Genomic DNA, 15,350 nt, shown 5'->3' with positions numbered 1-15,350 from the left:
GGTAGCTCACATGATACTGTGAGAATTAAATTTAAGTGTCTGTTAGTTTTCCCCCTCCATTTGGAACATGGCCAATTTGAATGTGGAGCCTCAACAATGAAGTGAGACGATACATTCCTTTCATTCTGAGCTGCTCCTCTCTTTTTATCCTCTTCCTACACCCCCTGTTTGCTTACAATTCTGGGCTCAAGATGCCATGAGCAATTTTTTTTCTTTTCTTGCAATGTTTAAGCAGGACCAAAGAGGAAAAACTGTATTTGTTTTTTTTAAAGTTACAATACTTAAAAAAAATATATATTTCCCATTAATGGACTCATTTACTTTACTGTACTCAACTGTCCATATTTTTTTTTTTAAAACAGAGCCTCCTTTTACTCTCCTTTTTAAAAAAAAAAGATTATAAATGGCACATTATCTCATAGCTTGACATATAAATTCATGCCCTCTAAATCTCAAGGAGGCATCGTTGAAAGCCACATTCCTATCTTAGACTGCTTCGAACAGATACCTCCACGCAGCCATTTACACACTGATCTGTCATCCTGTGTTCTAATTAACATCTATTTTGTTCAATCTGACATCTTCCTACAGTTTTCATCGCTCAGCTTCCTGGTCTGTTGCAGTTAATTAAAACCGTCTGCTTACCTGTGCAGTCGACTCATCCTTTCGTAATGCCAACCATTCTTTTAATGAGATAAATCGGCTTAATGATTTTTAAAGTCTTTTCCTCCAAATGGTTGAAAGATAAATTATGAAGATGTACACCAGTGCCCTTGTTTTGGGCTTTGTACAGTTACCGAGCTGAGTTCTGGACAGTGAATATCTTTAATTGTGCTCCTGACCATCCATCATTCTATATTTAATCCCTGTCACTACAGTTTGACTTGGCCGGAATCCAGATGAAAGCATCTGTATGAGAGCATTTTACGCAGTGGGTTGCTGCACTCGAGCTTACTGCTCAGCTGGCGTGTGCTCGGAGACGCTGAAGATGTCATGTGATGGACAGTCCTTCTCGAGGTGAAATTACTATTGTTCTTCTTGAGGGTCACATTGATTTATGCTGCTGAGAATCGGTGTGCTGTTCAACGAGTGCTGCAGTAAAGAAGCAGCATGCAAGTGCTTCTACTGCTCATGGCCCCTGCTGCCTTCAGACACTAATCTTCTCATAGGTGCATTGCCATAACAACAGCCCCAGGTGGGACAAAACATTGTGCGTCAGGCCTGTGTTTATGTTGTTTGAGCTGGTGATGAAGTGGTAGCTTTATTTGGGAATCATTTTCGTTCCTCTGAACAATTTGCTTCCCCCTGTGTTGTGCACATTATTAAAATATTGAGAAAAAGCGAATCGTCGCCTGTTGTGCCTGGAGGTGAAGAGAATCATTCTTATCCCATTGTGTGCCAGGAAAAAATGGGAGCGGTTTGACCTGTTCTAGCTGTGTGGTTGAAAGGAGATCGAGCATCACTGACTCTTAAAATCCTTGCGATGGGTAGAATTTGAAGAGAAGTGTCTTTTTCTGAACAAGGGCCTGATACCAGGTGAAGACAATTGGCCTACTCAGCCATGCCATTGAGACAAGGGGACGAGAAGTGTCCGGCCCACAGTTGATCAGGACATGGTGGCCGGCTGGCCCTGCTCGTTTGGGAGAAAAATCAATAAGTTCTAGGCCTGTGACTGAAATGAAGAAAATTGCCCGGTTTATCTTGTGTGAGAGGGAACAATAATTGGAGTTGGCCTGATACCCAGCATGCAGTTGAGAGGAAGTTTGCCGTTCGTGCGTGTGGGATACTTCAGTGGGTGAAGTTGGAGGCTGCTCCAAGGTGGTGATTTTTTTTTCTTTTGTCCGTGGAGTTGGAGTTTCTAAAGTGCGCAACCCTGCGATGTAGAAACCAGCAAAATAGCTCAGTTTGACAGGCAAAAGATTTTCAGGAACAGAACTATCTCTTGTACTAATAAGATCTGTGCGACACCAGAGATCTGTAAAAAGACTGGAGAAACATCCTGCTTAAGGTGTGTGATTTGAAGATTGTGGCAAGAATTGGCCTTGCATTTGGTGTTCGGAGAAGGAAAAAGGTGCAATCACCTTTTCCCCTAGCCTGTAGCTTCCATCATGATCTGGGGATGCTCTGTTAAATGGCTGCGTAGCTGCCTAATGTAAGTATAGTGTCGTGTCAATTTGATTAAGCAGCTTCTGAGTGAAACATCAGAGTTTTAAAAATACTGAGTGGATGCAGTGTCATTGGTGTTCTGACATGGGCTCTGCAGCTTTTAAAGAAAAAAATTCCTTAAGCTGTTTTATGAAGAAAGACTGGATTGACTAGGCTTATATTCACTGGAATTTAAAAGAATGAGAGGGGAATTTCATAGAAACATATAAAATTCTGACGGGATTGGACAGATTAGATGCAGGAAGAATGTTCCCAATGTTGGCGAAGTCCAGAATCAGGGGTCATAGTCTCAGGATAAGGAGCAAGCCATTTAGGACTGAGATGAGAAACTTCTTCACTCAGAGAATTGTGAACCTGTGGAATTCTCTACCACAGAAAGTTGTTGAGTTCAGTTCGTTAGATATATTCAAAAGGGAGTTAGATGTGGCCCTTACGGCTAAAGGGATCAAGGGGTATGGAGAGAAAGCAGGAATGGGGTACTGAAGTTGCATGATCAGCCATGATATTGAATGGTGATGCAGGCTCGAAGGGCCGAATGGCCTACTCCTGCACCTATTTTCTATGTTTCTATGTTTATTCTGTCTACTTGTGTCCATCCTGGTCACATTTCTTGTTTATCTGACATTGTGTGGGTCGGTGAGCTGTCATCGTGCCTTCAGCTGTGGTACTTTAAACCCACCATAAGATGATGTGTGTGAACAACATGGGTTAATTTTCACTTTTATTTCATTATTTTTCTTCTATCCACCACTTTCTGACCCAGCTGATCACAGGAACATGTCCTCCTTCCCCATGACCACAAGGTGAAGAGACTGAGGTTCACGTGTGCAACTGTGACATCCTTGCTGTGGGAAACATTCATCAAAAATTGTTATTTCAATCACAAACAGCAACAACAACTTGTATTTATATAGCGCCTTTAACGTAGTGAAACATCCCAAGGCGCTTCACAGGAGCATTGAGATTTTAAAAAATTGACACCGAGCCGCATAAGTAGAAATTAGTGCAGGTGACCAAAAGTTTGTCCAAACAGATATGTTTTAAGGAGCATCTTGAAGGAGGAAGGAGAGGTAGAGAGGGAGGAAGTTCCAGAGCTTGGAGCCTAGGCAACAGAAGGCACGGCCACCAATGGTTGAGCGATTATAATCAGGGATGCTCAAAAGGGCAGAATTAGAGGAGCATAGACATCTCCGTTGTGGGGGGAGGGGGTGTTGTGAGGCTGGAGGAGGTTACAGATGGGGAGGGCAAGCCGTACCTCTAGTTTACAAACGTGCACACACATGCATGCATATCATACGTGTGTGTGTATGTGTGTGTACGGATTTGCTACATGGTGAAAACAAATTACTGGTCTAGAGACAATTTGGAAGTGACTTTTAGGTGTACTTTATCTGTGTACATAATATATCGAATTTGTCAAGTTGATTATATATGTACTACTAGATCTCCTTATCCCACATCCTTTATCTGACTTTCTCTCTCTCCGCACCCCCCCCCCCCCGATATCCCTCACGTAGCTCAGTGGGTGGTCTCGGTGCATTGCTGCTTGGCAGGCTGCAGGGAAGAGCAACACTTGGAACAGTGCTGCTGAGATGAGGAACTCGGTAGGGTGGGGAGTGAAGTGATGTAGCTGCGCCTGACATTGACACTTATGTTGATGTATACTTTACCAGAAGTGGTGTATCAATAATGTATTCCTCATGTCTTCCTCTGCTCCTGCCCCCATTTCCAGATTGGCCAACTTGTCACAGAATCTGTGGAACATTTTTTTTCCCATAGATTTAGTATATTTAATAAAGACACTATATTATCTTATCTTATGAATGTACCTTTTTCTATTTGGAATCTGGATTCTTTTTATTTAGAGAAATTGTTTTCCCCCTGCACACACACATTCTTTGAATCGTGGGGAGAAAAATCTCCAGGATGTTTCCAAGAATTTCAATTGAACTGTGATATTGCAGACGGATGTTAATGTTTTCTCAGCGATGCGGGAATAAAGATTTACAGGATATTTCACAGAGCGCAGTGAAGTAGGGAGGTTTTCTAGTGAGCGAGGAAGCCATCAAATCCCCCAGGCATTGTAGACAGGAGTGAGTTATGTGCACTGCTGCGCACCCGGCATAGATTGCCCCCCTCCTGAAAGGTTTTGTGAGCTATGTCTTGTTACTGGTTGTGCTGTCCTTAGCCATATGCTGTGAAGGTTTTACAGAATAAAAATAACACTGAAGCAGAACAACACTATTCAATACAGTCGCCCTGAGCCAATTCTATTTTTGGAATCCATAGAGATAGCATATTACAGTGAGAGACTTGTTACACAGAGGATGTTTTTTTATGGTCTCTGTATTTGAGGGACATTTCTGAGCACTGGGTGTTGTGTCCAGTGCTGCTGCCTGTACCCAATCCCAATGTGTGACCGGCTACTTGAGCAGACTTGAGTAGAATGGCTTTGCAGTATCTGACATTACGCACATGCTGCTGTTTCATGTGCTGTTTTGCATATGTGCTGAGATGTCGGTTTCCCGGCTGAACTGAAGAATTGCCCGTGGCACTCGTGAAACCTCACTTGTCCAAGATTTGGATGTGTTTGCAAATCTGTTCTCAGCATCTGTTCCACTGGAGCATTAAGGTTCAAGGTTAGAGGTTGGAGACTTGATGTTTTTCCTGTTTGTCAGTGGAGCAGGTTTTGGAGCTGGGCAGGGACTGAATGTTGTCACCTTGATTTATTATCAATTATTTCATTTTAAGGGAGTCCATAGAGGTGAAGAGTGGATATATTAGCTGCAGGGCATAGTGTGGTGGGAAGCAGGGTTGATTTCCCTCAGTCTGCTGTGGTCCCAATCTCAGTCTTGTCGCTGAGGGGAGTTGCCAGGTCGGCTGCAGGCACTTCTCCACTCACCAGGAAGAAAATTGAAGAAAAAGTGGCCTTTGTCTCTGGTAGGTCCTTCACAGCAGCTTGGCTCTGAGCTCCATCAGCAGTGGCCTGAGAAGTAGGCAACAAACCAGCCATGGTGACTGCAGGGCGCGAGTAGTTAAGTAAAGTTGGGGAGGGGATATAAAATGTCAATGGTGATTTTTTTTTTTAACGGCCATCTATCTACCGGGGAAAAAGTTCAGTGCGTGTCAAGCAATAATTTTAATTCTGTAGTGCCACCATGTTGAGCTATCATCTGTTCTATATTTAGAGTACCTGTTTGAGGTTATCAACCACTGAATAAGTTTGTTATTCCACATGATATTTTTGTAACGGCCTACGAAAGTTGCGTATACATTCATAAAAATGCTCAATAATTCCTCCGATAAGTTAGTAGATTGTGTGGTGCTGAGCCATCGCAATCAGAGCGGCCCCAGATTTGATCTCTGCTCTTGTGCTGAGTTAGTTGATTTGGGTCATGAAATATTTAGCCACAGTTCCAACTGCTGACAGCAATCTAGACAAAATTTGCTGCAAAACATGTGTGGATGAATCTTGAGTGAGGTCGGGTTTGGGTTGGTTGTGATTTTCCTGCCCCCACCCTGTAGTTGAACAGCTTGTTCATTATCTAGCCTGCTGCACAGAATGACCAATGGGATGAGGCACTGGAGGGCTGATGGTGCCAAGTTTGGGTCGCTGCCTTCAGAAAGGAGGAAGAAAACTGGACAGGAGCAAAGATGGCTGCTATTTGAGCTCCTATTTTATAAAGCTCTGTGCATTTAAATAATTTATTGGGGGAACTGGTTAGCATTTCTCTGAACAGATGAGCAACTGTGGTAGGTTGTGACGAGGGAGAGGTGCCATTGACGTCCTTGTCTTGACGGACAAGATACTGTTGGCACTCTGCTGCTTAATGCTTGTCTAAGCTGTGCACAAAATGGCTGCTGCATAAAAATGGTGCCTGCACTACAAATGTAATTCGTTGGTCATGAGGTGTGACACAAATGCGAGTTCTCTGTCACTCCCCACCGCTATTACCCTGTAGGTAAGGCTGGTGAGCACCCTGGATTCTAGTCATAACTAAAACAAGAGAAAACAAAAAAGTTTTCAATTCTTTCCTATTGAAATTTGGCTGCTTTCAGCACTTGAATTTCCATACCTGAAGGTTGCAGCTATTGTGCGTAATGCCCCTACGACATGATGATAAACCATGTATGGATATTGGTCTGGGAAAAGAGGCATAATAGGACTGATACTTCACTCATTTGTCTACAAGGGTTCACCCTTCATAGTTTCCATATGAAGAAAAATATATTTCTTCTCCCTAACCCCCAGTCCATTTCCATATTCATGTATTTATGGTTATCCGGGCAAGTAACATTTGGGGGTAGTTCAACGCTTGCCACCCTTGCAGATCGCTTCTGGTTGTTTATAGAGTAGCATTGGATAAGATTGAAGTGCAGTTCTTCTCCTCACCGTTGGTTGGAAATGGGTAACATCAAAAGGGAGAGGGCCGGTGCATTAAATGACCCTGTATGCATTCACATAACAGTTCAAACACAAATATGATGATCCATAATTCTGTTGATATTGATTGTAATTTTCTTTGCTTCACACAAGGTTTTCTTTGTGTTTTTCATGTGCTCGGTGCTGCACTTTGCCATAATTTATTTTTTGTTGTTGTTTGCAGGTCTCGTGCTTTACCAAAATTGAAAGAATCGCGGTCCCATGAATCCCTCCTGAGTCCAGGCAGTGCGGTTGAGGCTTTGGAATTAAGCATGGAGCAGGATGTCTTTGTTAAACCTTTGCACAGTAGCATCCTGGGGCAGGACTTCTGCTTTGAGGTACTGTTTCATTACCTAATTGGAACTGTGATCGGAAGTGTGACATTTTTTTTACAGGGTTATTCTAATGACTCAATGTGTGCAGCAGAGATAGAAGATCTATTCGGGTCAACGGTGTATTAAATACTATCAGACTGCATAGCCGCAGCAGGCGCTGGTGTTTTATATTTCCCGTAGTTAGTAATTTCATTTATTTTGTAATCCACGAGTGGTCACTGAGCATCCTGTAAAAGCCGAATGTGGTGTTTTAAATCACATCAGGCTTGATAGGATAAGATCACTGAGACAGACTGTTCAGAAGGGATGATGCAATGGATCTACTTATAGGAGTTGCAGTCTAATGTGCCATTGATAATGGGATATGGAGTGAAGGTCAGGATCTTTCTCACAGGGAGGAGTAGATAATTGGACGAGGAAGTTAGTCTGCTGCTCTTGCCTGCCTCCTGGTGGATACTTTCCGAGCAGAGGCCATGTGCAGATCTTACACACAGCCACAGAAGATGTTTGGAGAGGGGTGACCAGAGGAAGAGTGACATTTCTGAAAAAGGGTACTCTTGATGAAATATGTAGTTGATAAATGTTGAGTGGAATCCGGCATTGACTGGGAGTTTGTATATGTATCACAACAGCAATGGTTGCTTCATAGCACTTTGAGCTTTTCATTCTCATTAAGCTGAGCAAGGACTATAGAGTGTGATGCTGAAATATGCTCTCAACAATCACTCCCTCTGCTTTTTATATATTGCTCTTTCTCATTCTTCTATTTTTGGTTTTCCATTTCTGAATTATACCCTGGCCAATGAGAGCTGGTCACTAATAAGTTTCTTACGCTGACTATTCTTCCCCCTACACTCCCTTATCACTGGCTTCAACTTGCTAGATATGAAGGACATACTCTACGAGCATACTGACTACAGTGGGATGAGGGCAGAGTTGGCTAAAGTAGACAAGAAACACAGACTAATCGGTGGCACAGTGGAGGACTTTTAAGGAGCTCTTTCATAGTGCTCAACAAAAATATATTCCAGTGAAAAAGAAGGGTGGTAAGAGAAGGGATAACCAGCCATGGATAACCAAGGAAATAAAGGAGAGTATCAAATTAAAAACCAATGCGTATAAGGTGGCCAAGGTTAGTGGGAAACTAGAAGATTGGGAAAATGTTAAACGACAGCAAAGAATGACTAAGAAAGCAATAAAGAAGGGGAAGATAGATTACGAATGTAAACTTGCGCAAAACATAAAAACAGATAGTAAAAGCTTTTACAGATATATAAAATGGAAAAGAGTGACTAAAGTAAATGTTGGTCCCTTAGAAGATGAGAAGGGGGATTTAATAATGGGAAATGTGGAAATGGCTGAGACCGTAAACAATTATTTTGCTTCGGTCTTCACAGTGGAAGACACAAAAACCATGCCAAAAATTGTTGGTCACGGGAATGTGGGAAGGGAGGACCTTGAGACAATCACTATCACTAGGGGGGTAGTGCTGGACAGGCTAATGGGACTCAAGGTAGACAAGTCCCCTGGTCCTGATGAAATGCATCCCAGGGTATTAAAAGAGATGGCGGAAGTTATAACAGATGCATTCGTTATAATCTACCAAAATTCTCTGGACTCTGGGGAGGTGCCATCGAATTGGAAAGCAGCTAATGTAACGCCTCTGTTTAAAAAAGGGGGCAGACAAAAGGCAGGTAACTATAGGCCGGTTAGTTTAACATCTGTAGTGGGGAAAATGCTTGAAGCTATCATTAAGGAAGAAATAACGGGACATCTAGATGGGAATAGTGCAATCAAGCAGACGCAACATGGATTCATAATGGGGAACGCGTGTGTACCTAATTTACTGGAATTCTTTGAGGATATAATGAGCATGATGGATAGAGGTGTACCGATAGATGTGGTGTATTTAGATTTCCAAAAGGCATTCGATAAGGTGTCACACAAAAGGTTACTGCAGAAGACAAAGGTATGCGGAGTCAGAGGACATGTATTAGCATGGATCGAGAATTGACTGGCTAACAGAAAGCAGAGAGTCGGGATAAATGGGTACTTTTCGGGTTGGAAATCGGTGGTTAGTGGTGTGCCACAGGGATCGGTGCTGGGACCACAACTGTTTACAATATACATAGATGACCTGGAAGAGGGGACAGAGTGTAGTGTAACAAAATTTGCAGATGACACAAAAGATTAGTGGGCAAGCGGGTTGTGTAGAGGACACAGAGAGGCTGCAAAGAGATTTAGATAGATTAAGCGAATGGGCTAAGGTTTGGCAGATGGAATACAATGTTGGAAAATGTGAGGTCATCCACCTTGGGGAAAAAAAACAGTAAAAGGGAATATTACTTAAATGAGGAGAAATTACAACATGCTGCAGTGCAGAGGGACCTGGGGGTCCTTGTGCATGAATCCCAAAAAGTTAGTTTGCAGGTACAGCAGGTAATCAGGAAGGCGAATGTAATGTTGGCCTTCATTGCGAGAGGGATGGAGTACAAAAGCAGGGAGGTCCTTCTGCAACTGTACAGGGTATTGGTGAGGCCGCACCTGGAGTACTGCGTGCAGTTTTGGTCACCTTACTTAAGGAAGGATATACTAGCTTTGGAGGGGGTACAGAGACGATTCACTAGGCTGATTCCGGAGGTGAGGGGGTTACCTTATGATGATAGATTGAGTAGACTGGGTCTTTACTCGTTGGAGTTCAGAAGGATGAGGGGTGATCTTATAGAAACATTTAAAATAATGAAAGGGATAGACAAGATAGAGGCAGAGAGGTTGTTTCCACTGGTCGGGGAGACTAGAACTAGGGGGCACAGCCTCAAAATACGGGGGAGCCAATTTAAAACCGAATTAAGAAGGAATTTCTTCTCCCAGAGGGTTGTGAATCTGTGGAATTGTCTGCCCAAGGAAGCAGTTGAGGCTAGCTCATTGAATGTATTCAAGTCACAGATAGATAGATTTTTAACCAATAAGGGAATTAAGGGTTATGGGGATCGGGCGGGTAAGTGGAGCTGAGTCCACGGCCAGATCAGCCATGATCTTGTTGAATGGCGGAGCAGGCTCGAGGGGCTAGATGGCCTACTCCTGTTCCTAATTCTTATGTTCTTTTGTTCTTAAACAGCAATGTGATAATGACCAAATAATCTGTTTTTGTTATGTTGATTGAGGGATAAATATTGGCCAGGACACCAGGGATAACTGGCCTGCACTTCTTTGAAATAGTGCCACGGGATCTTTTACATCCACCTGAGAGGGCCTCGGTTTAACATCTCATCCGAAAGACGGCACCTCTAACAGTGTAGCGCTCCCTCAGCACTGCACTTGAGTGTCAGCCTACATTTATGTACTCAAGTCCCTGGTTCAGACAATGAAAACCCAGGGAATTGTGGTGTAGGTACTGTGTGAATGTCTATAATTCATCAGGGGTGCGCACAACATAAACTTTCTGGATTAACGTGTCAAGTTGAATGTGCAGCTTTTCATACAGCACACTTATCCAACACATAAATTACAAAATAAAAACCTAACTCTGCTCCAGATAATATATGGAAGTGTTCATTTAGCAAAATGTACCACATGACATATGGGGCTACTTATCAAATGGAGTACAAACCTGACATACAATTATTAGATACACAATTACCGTGATCGTGCAAAGAGAGAAAAAAAACAAACATGCTTTGATTCAGGTATTCAAATCTTTCAAAGCGATTTATAAAATTAATTGGGTCTTTAAGGGCCAAACCAGCACCAGTGACATCACCACACAACAATTTAGGAATTTTCAAGGGTTCAAAAAAAGAGAAAATGTATAGAAGCCAGGCTGAAGAGTCCAAAATTTTTCCATGGCTAATTTGCAAAACGTAATCTCCAACAAAAGAAAATGAATCATGCGACACATTGAATTAAAATATGTAAAAATGTTACTTTGAAAAAAATTGTGCAAATTTACCCCTCAGAAAAGGGATGAGAGGGAGAAAAGAACTTGATAATCAAGATGCAGCATTACAATTGCTGTGGTCATCCAGTCAGATACAGATGTGTAGTGGGGAGAGCAAATCCAACAACGTCCAATGCCCCAGCCCACGACAGTATTTTACCTGCTGACTTCATCATTCCTCTCATTCTTAGCTGATGAAATTAATTTTAAATAGCTTGCTATCTGTACAGATAATGTACATTTTCAGAATCCTTCTTTGGTCCCCAGGTTTGCTGATGGGCAGAATAGATTTCAATCACAAAACTGTTAAATACAACCTCATTACAAACCAGATCACTGCATTCTTATAGTTTCAGTGTCAGGTCACAGCTTGTTCTTATGTTCTTATTAATGTTGGGGAAGTCCAGAACCAGGGGTCACAGTCTAAGGATAAGGGGTAAGCCATTTAGGACTGAGATGAGGAGAAACTTCTTCACCCAGAGAGTGGTGAACCTGTGGAATTCTCTACCACAGAAAGTTGTTGAGGCCAATTCACTAAATATATTCAAAAAGGAGTTAGATGTCGTCCTTACTACTGGGGGGATCAAGGAGTATGGCGAGAAAGCAGGAATGGGGTACTGAAGTTGCATGTTCAGCCATGAACTCATTGAATGGCGGTGCAGGCTCGAAGGGCCGAATGGCCTACTCCTGCACCTATTTTCTATGTTTCTCTGCCCTCCTGTGGCGCACCATTTGGATGCACATATAGGTTGGACTCTAGATTGTAACTTGCAACTGTATTTAAGCAGTTGATGCGTGCCAAGCAACACCGGTCCCTCTAGTACGACAGCCAGATGCAATTATCACTTATTTTCGATAAGTAATAATTAACTTGTGAATTTTACAATTTGGTTTTACCATGTCGCAGTGATATTTAAAGAATATGATTCATGCCTATTTATTCAGATATTTTTACCATGTCCCTGACTTGGTCACAAGTCTAACAACTTTCGTCGGGAAGATTTGATGTTTTGAAATTCTGTTGAATTGACCATGTGTTAGTGCTTCAGCAGGCTGCATTGTGAAATGGGATGACACCAGTTTGTGCTGGTGACTCACCAAATGCTGAGTTACTGATTGTGAATTCACTGTTTTCGGGAGGGAGAAAGGGCGCCTGAATGAAGGACAGGCACTTCCTCACAGGAGAGGGGAAACCTGATACTTGGTCTTCAGTTGAAGATTGGGATTTTCAAAGGGAATTGATTGTACTGAGGAAATCTAAATTAGAGCCCTTTTAGGACCAGATGCTAAATACCTGTGCTGCCAGCTGCATAGTCCGCTCAAGAAGGAAATCAGTGCAAATGGTATAGGCTAAATATGGAAGCTTTTATTTTATTCGAATCCACAGTATGCCATCCACTTCTTTATAGATTGTCGAGGGCAACTGAAAGACAAAAATCACTCAATCTTAAGCAGGGAATAAGGGTTCCTTTGGAACAAATTAAACCTGATCGGAAAGATTTGGGTCTTCTCCATTTTTATGGTTAATCTCCATCTGAGGTATTCAATTACAAATGTATACAAAGCTACTTCAAATAGAACAAATCTTTGCTATTTCTTTCAGTTTGGAAAATGTACAGATGTGTGCATGAATTCTTTTTAAAACTAGTTGGAATTAATGGCTAACAGACTCATCTAATCAAACATGGTTAACCAAGAGCACCTGAAAAGAATAGGATCAGAAAACAGTGAAGGGAGAACCACCTTGGTGGGTGGGGTGGATTGACCCATCCACCTCCACGGAGGTGTGTGGGGTTGCTGACCCATCCATCTCCATGGCACGAACCTGGTATTGCAGTACTTCCAGGAACGGTGCAGTGGCTCTCGGCCTTTTGGCTAAGAGCATTGGCGCAGAGTGATCCTTGATGTGTGCAAGGTGACCTCTGGCGTTTGTGATTTGACAAAGAATTGGAAAGATTGGCTACGAATTTTAAAAAAAACAGTGAAGGGAAAATCATGAGAGAAATGGCTTTGCGATTGGGGTTTGGGGGCTGACTCCTCCAGTTTCTCAATCTGCATTTGTAATGGAGACGGAGAACAATCCTGACACAGTATCCCACTGCATGGGTGAAATTTTGTTGACACAAGTGTAAGATCTCCTTTATTTGGATGAAATTTGCTTGAAGTAAGGAAGAAATGGCTAGATTTGCTGGGAAACCGGATTTGGTTGCTGCTTGAAACCAGTTTAAATATTCCTTGTGGACTAAAAAATCCAAACTGTTTACGCAGTCTATATTGTGCAACCTCATTAATACAGAAGGAAGTTCTTTATAAGAACTAAGAGTTGAACACATAATGCTCAACAGATTTTCAGCCAGGAGCCTATGGCAAGTCCCGATTACCCATCATCCCTGTGCTCGCTGACCGACATTGACTCCTGGTATGGCAACGCCTTGATTTCAAAATTCTCATCCTTATTTTCAAATCCCTCCATGGCCTCGCCCCTCCCAATCTCTGTAATCTCTACCAGCCCCATGACCCCCGGATTTCTGCGCTCCTCTAATTCTGCCCTCCTGAGCAACCATGATTATTATCGCTCAACCATTGGTGGCCGTGCCTTCTGTTGCCTAAGCCCCAAACTCTGGAACTCCCTGCCTAAACCTTTTGGCCTCTCTTACCTCTCTTTCCTCCTTCAAGACGCTCTTTAAAACCTATGTTTTTGACCAAGCTTTTGGTCACCTGCGCTAATTTCTACTTATGCAGCTCGGTGTCAAATTTTTATCGCATAATATTCCGGCGAAGCACCTTGGGACATTTCACTACGTTAAAGGCGCTATATAAATACACATTGCTGTTATTATACACTTATAATGAAAAGATGTTATGATTATTAGTGTATTTTTAAAGATAGCATGATGGTAGGTTCTTAATGCACAGCGTACAGTATTGGTTAACTGAGCAGGCATGAAAATCCTTGGCAAGCTGGGTTGCATTGCCTTTTTTCCCCCAGAGGGTCTGATTAAAATCTTGACCTTTCCTGTCTCACCCCTTGGATTCAAAGTACTCAGCAGATTGGTATGAGAACAGAAGGTGTGCTGCTGACTGATCAGGGAGCTGAAAAACAGACTGTCCCTGGGGGAGAAAGGGTGAGAGAGTTATACAGATAGGACAGTGCAAAGAACAATGCAAACACATGCAGATAGACAGAAGAAAGAAAATGGAGAAATAGCGAACAGAAGGCCAAATTACTACGAGATACAGAAAGTAATAAAGCAATGAAGCAACGGGAAGTCAAAGGGAAAGTGGTAGAGGTACCTCAGCCGATCTAACCGCTGCAGCATATTCAGAGGCAGACATTAAATCATGTTCCTTTAGGAGTTGGCGGTGATCATACAGCTCGCGTTTCACCAAACTGTCCATAAATGTGTTAAATCCTGAAATTTAATATTGATGCTCTGAATGTTTTAAAAAAAAATTCAAAGGGCTGAATTGGGTACATTGCTTTAAGACAACATGAGAGAATTCCTCTTAGGCCTTTCTTATTTGCTCTTTAGGAAAGGGAATTTGGGCCACCTGAGTGACTCCCGAGATTTTATTTGAAAACTGCTGTGACTATAATTTTAAGGCTTAAGTAATCTCACAAATTCACTGACCGGCTAATTGTAAGATCTGCCTCAAGGGTGACTGGATTTGCAATCTGCCAGACTATAGATCATCCATTTCAAGCCATTAAATATATTGAGCGAGTGAGGAGATGCATACAGAATTCATATGCATTGTGTTTCTGCAGCTGATAATTTAATTAGTTTGCAAAATGTGAAGTAGCTTTACCTCAAACCATTTTTTTTCCCCTTCCCATTTGTGTCCTCCCTGGCTACTCCTCCCCAATATGTCACTGTGCAATGCACAGTCACAGTTGGCTACCAGAGAGTGCAGGCTGGTGACCTCCCAGAACTCTGTGTCATCACTCTAACCAACCAGTAGGAGGTGCCATTGTGGTGTTCTAATGTGATGTCCCCAAGAATTGTCACTGTCCCCGTGTGGTGCATTTTCAACCTCGGGTGGGATTTCCCTTGGAAATTTTGTAAACAGAAAATCTGATTCTCTTCACTGGTTTGTGACTCCCTCCCTTATGGTTGGACAGAAGTTAGGCGTTTACTACATAGAATATTGGGCACACAAACAATTTTTTGAGACCATGACAGAGCACCAACTAAACCATAAACTGCACTCAAACTCTTAACCAATTGACACAAAACAACATCACTGAAAATCTGCATGTCTTTGTTTTTTTTTTTTGTTTTTTCCCCCCCCCCCCCCCCCCCCCCCCAAATTTCTCCGTTCTTCAAGAGATTGACGCCTGTTGGGCTACAGTTCCATGGATAGTAGTCACCCTTCACTGAAATTTCTGCACTTTGCCTGTGAGTCTAGGCTATTTAAATGCAGAAAGCATCATAGTTGAATCCAATCCGACCTCCACCTAATGTGCACATGCTCACTTCCCAGATGG

The 15,350-nt window shown here is 42.4% G+C and overlaps 1 protein-coding gene across 3 annotated transcripts in view; it reads left to right on the top strand.

Moving 5' to 3' along the window:
* rasal2 (RAS protein activator like 2) overlaps positions 1-15,350 on the top strand; it is a 449,735-nt gene that overhangs the window by 375,861 nt on the left and 58,524 nt on the right. For all 3 annotated transcript variants that reach the window (XM_070887403.1, XM_070887404.1, XM_070887402.1), the window contains one exon: positions 6,774-6,927. In XM_070887403.1, coding sequence (XP_070743504.1) covers positions 6,774-6,927 — 154 coding nt within the window. The remainder of the gene's footprint in view (positions 1-6,773; positions 6,928-15,350) is intronic.

Source organism: Pristiophorus japonicus, chromosome 8 (assembly GCF_044704955.1).
Source record: "Pristiophorus japonicus isolate sPriJap1 chromosome 8, sPriJap1.hap1, whole genome shotgun sequence".
NCBI lineage: Eukaryota > Metazoa > Chordata > Chondrichthyes > Pristiophoridae > Pristiophorus > Pristiophorus japonicus.
This window is presented reverse-complemented; position numbering and strand designations above follow the sequence as displayed.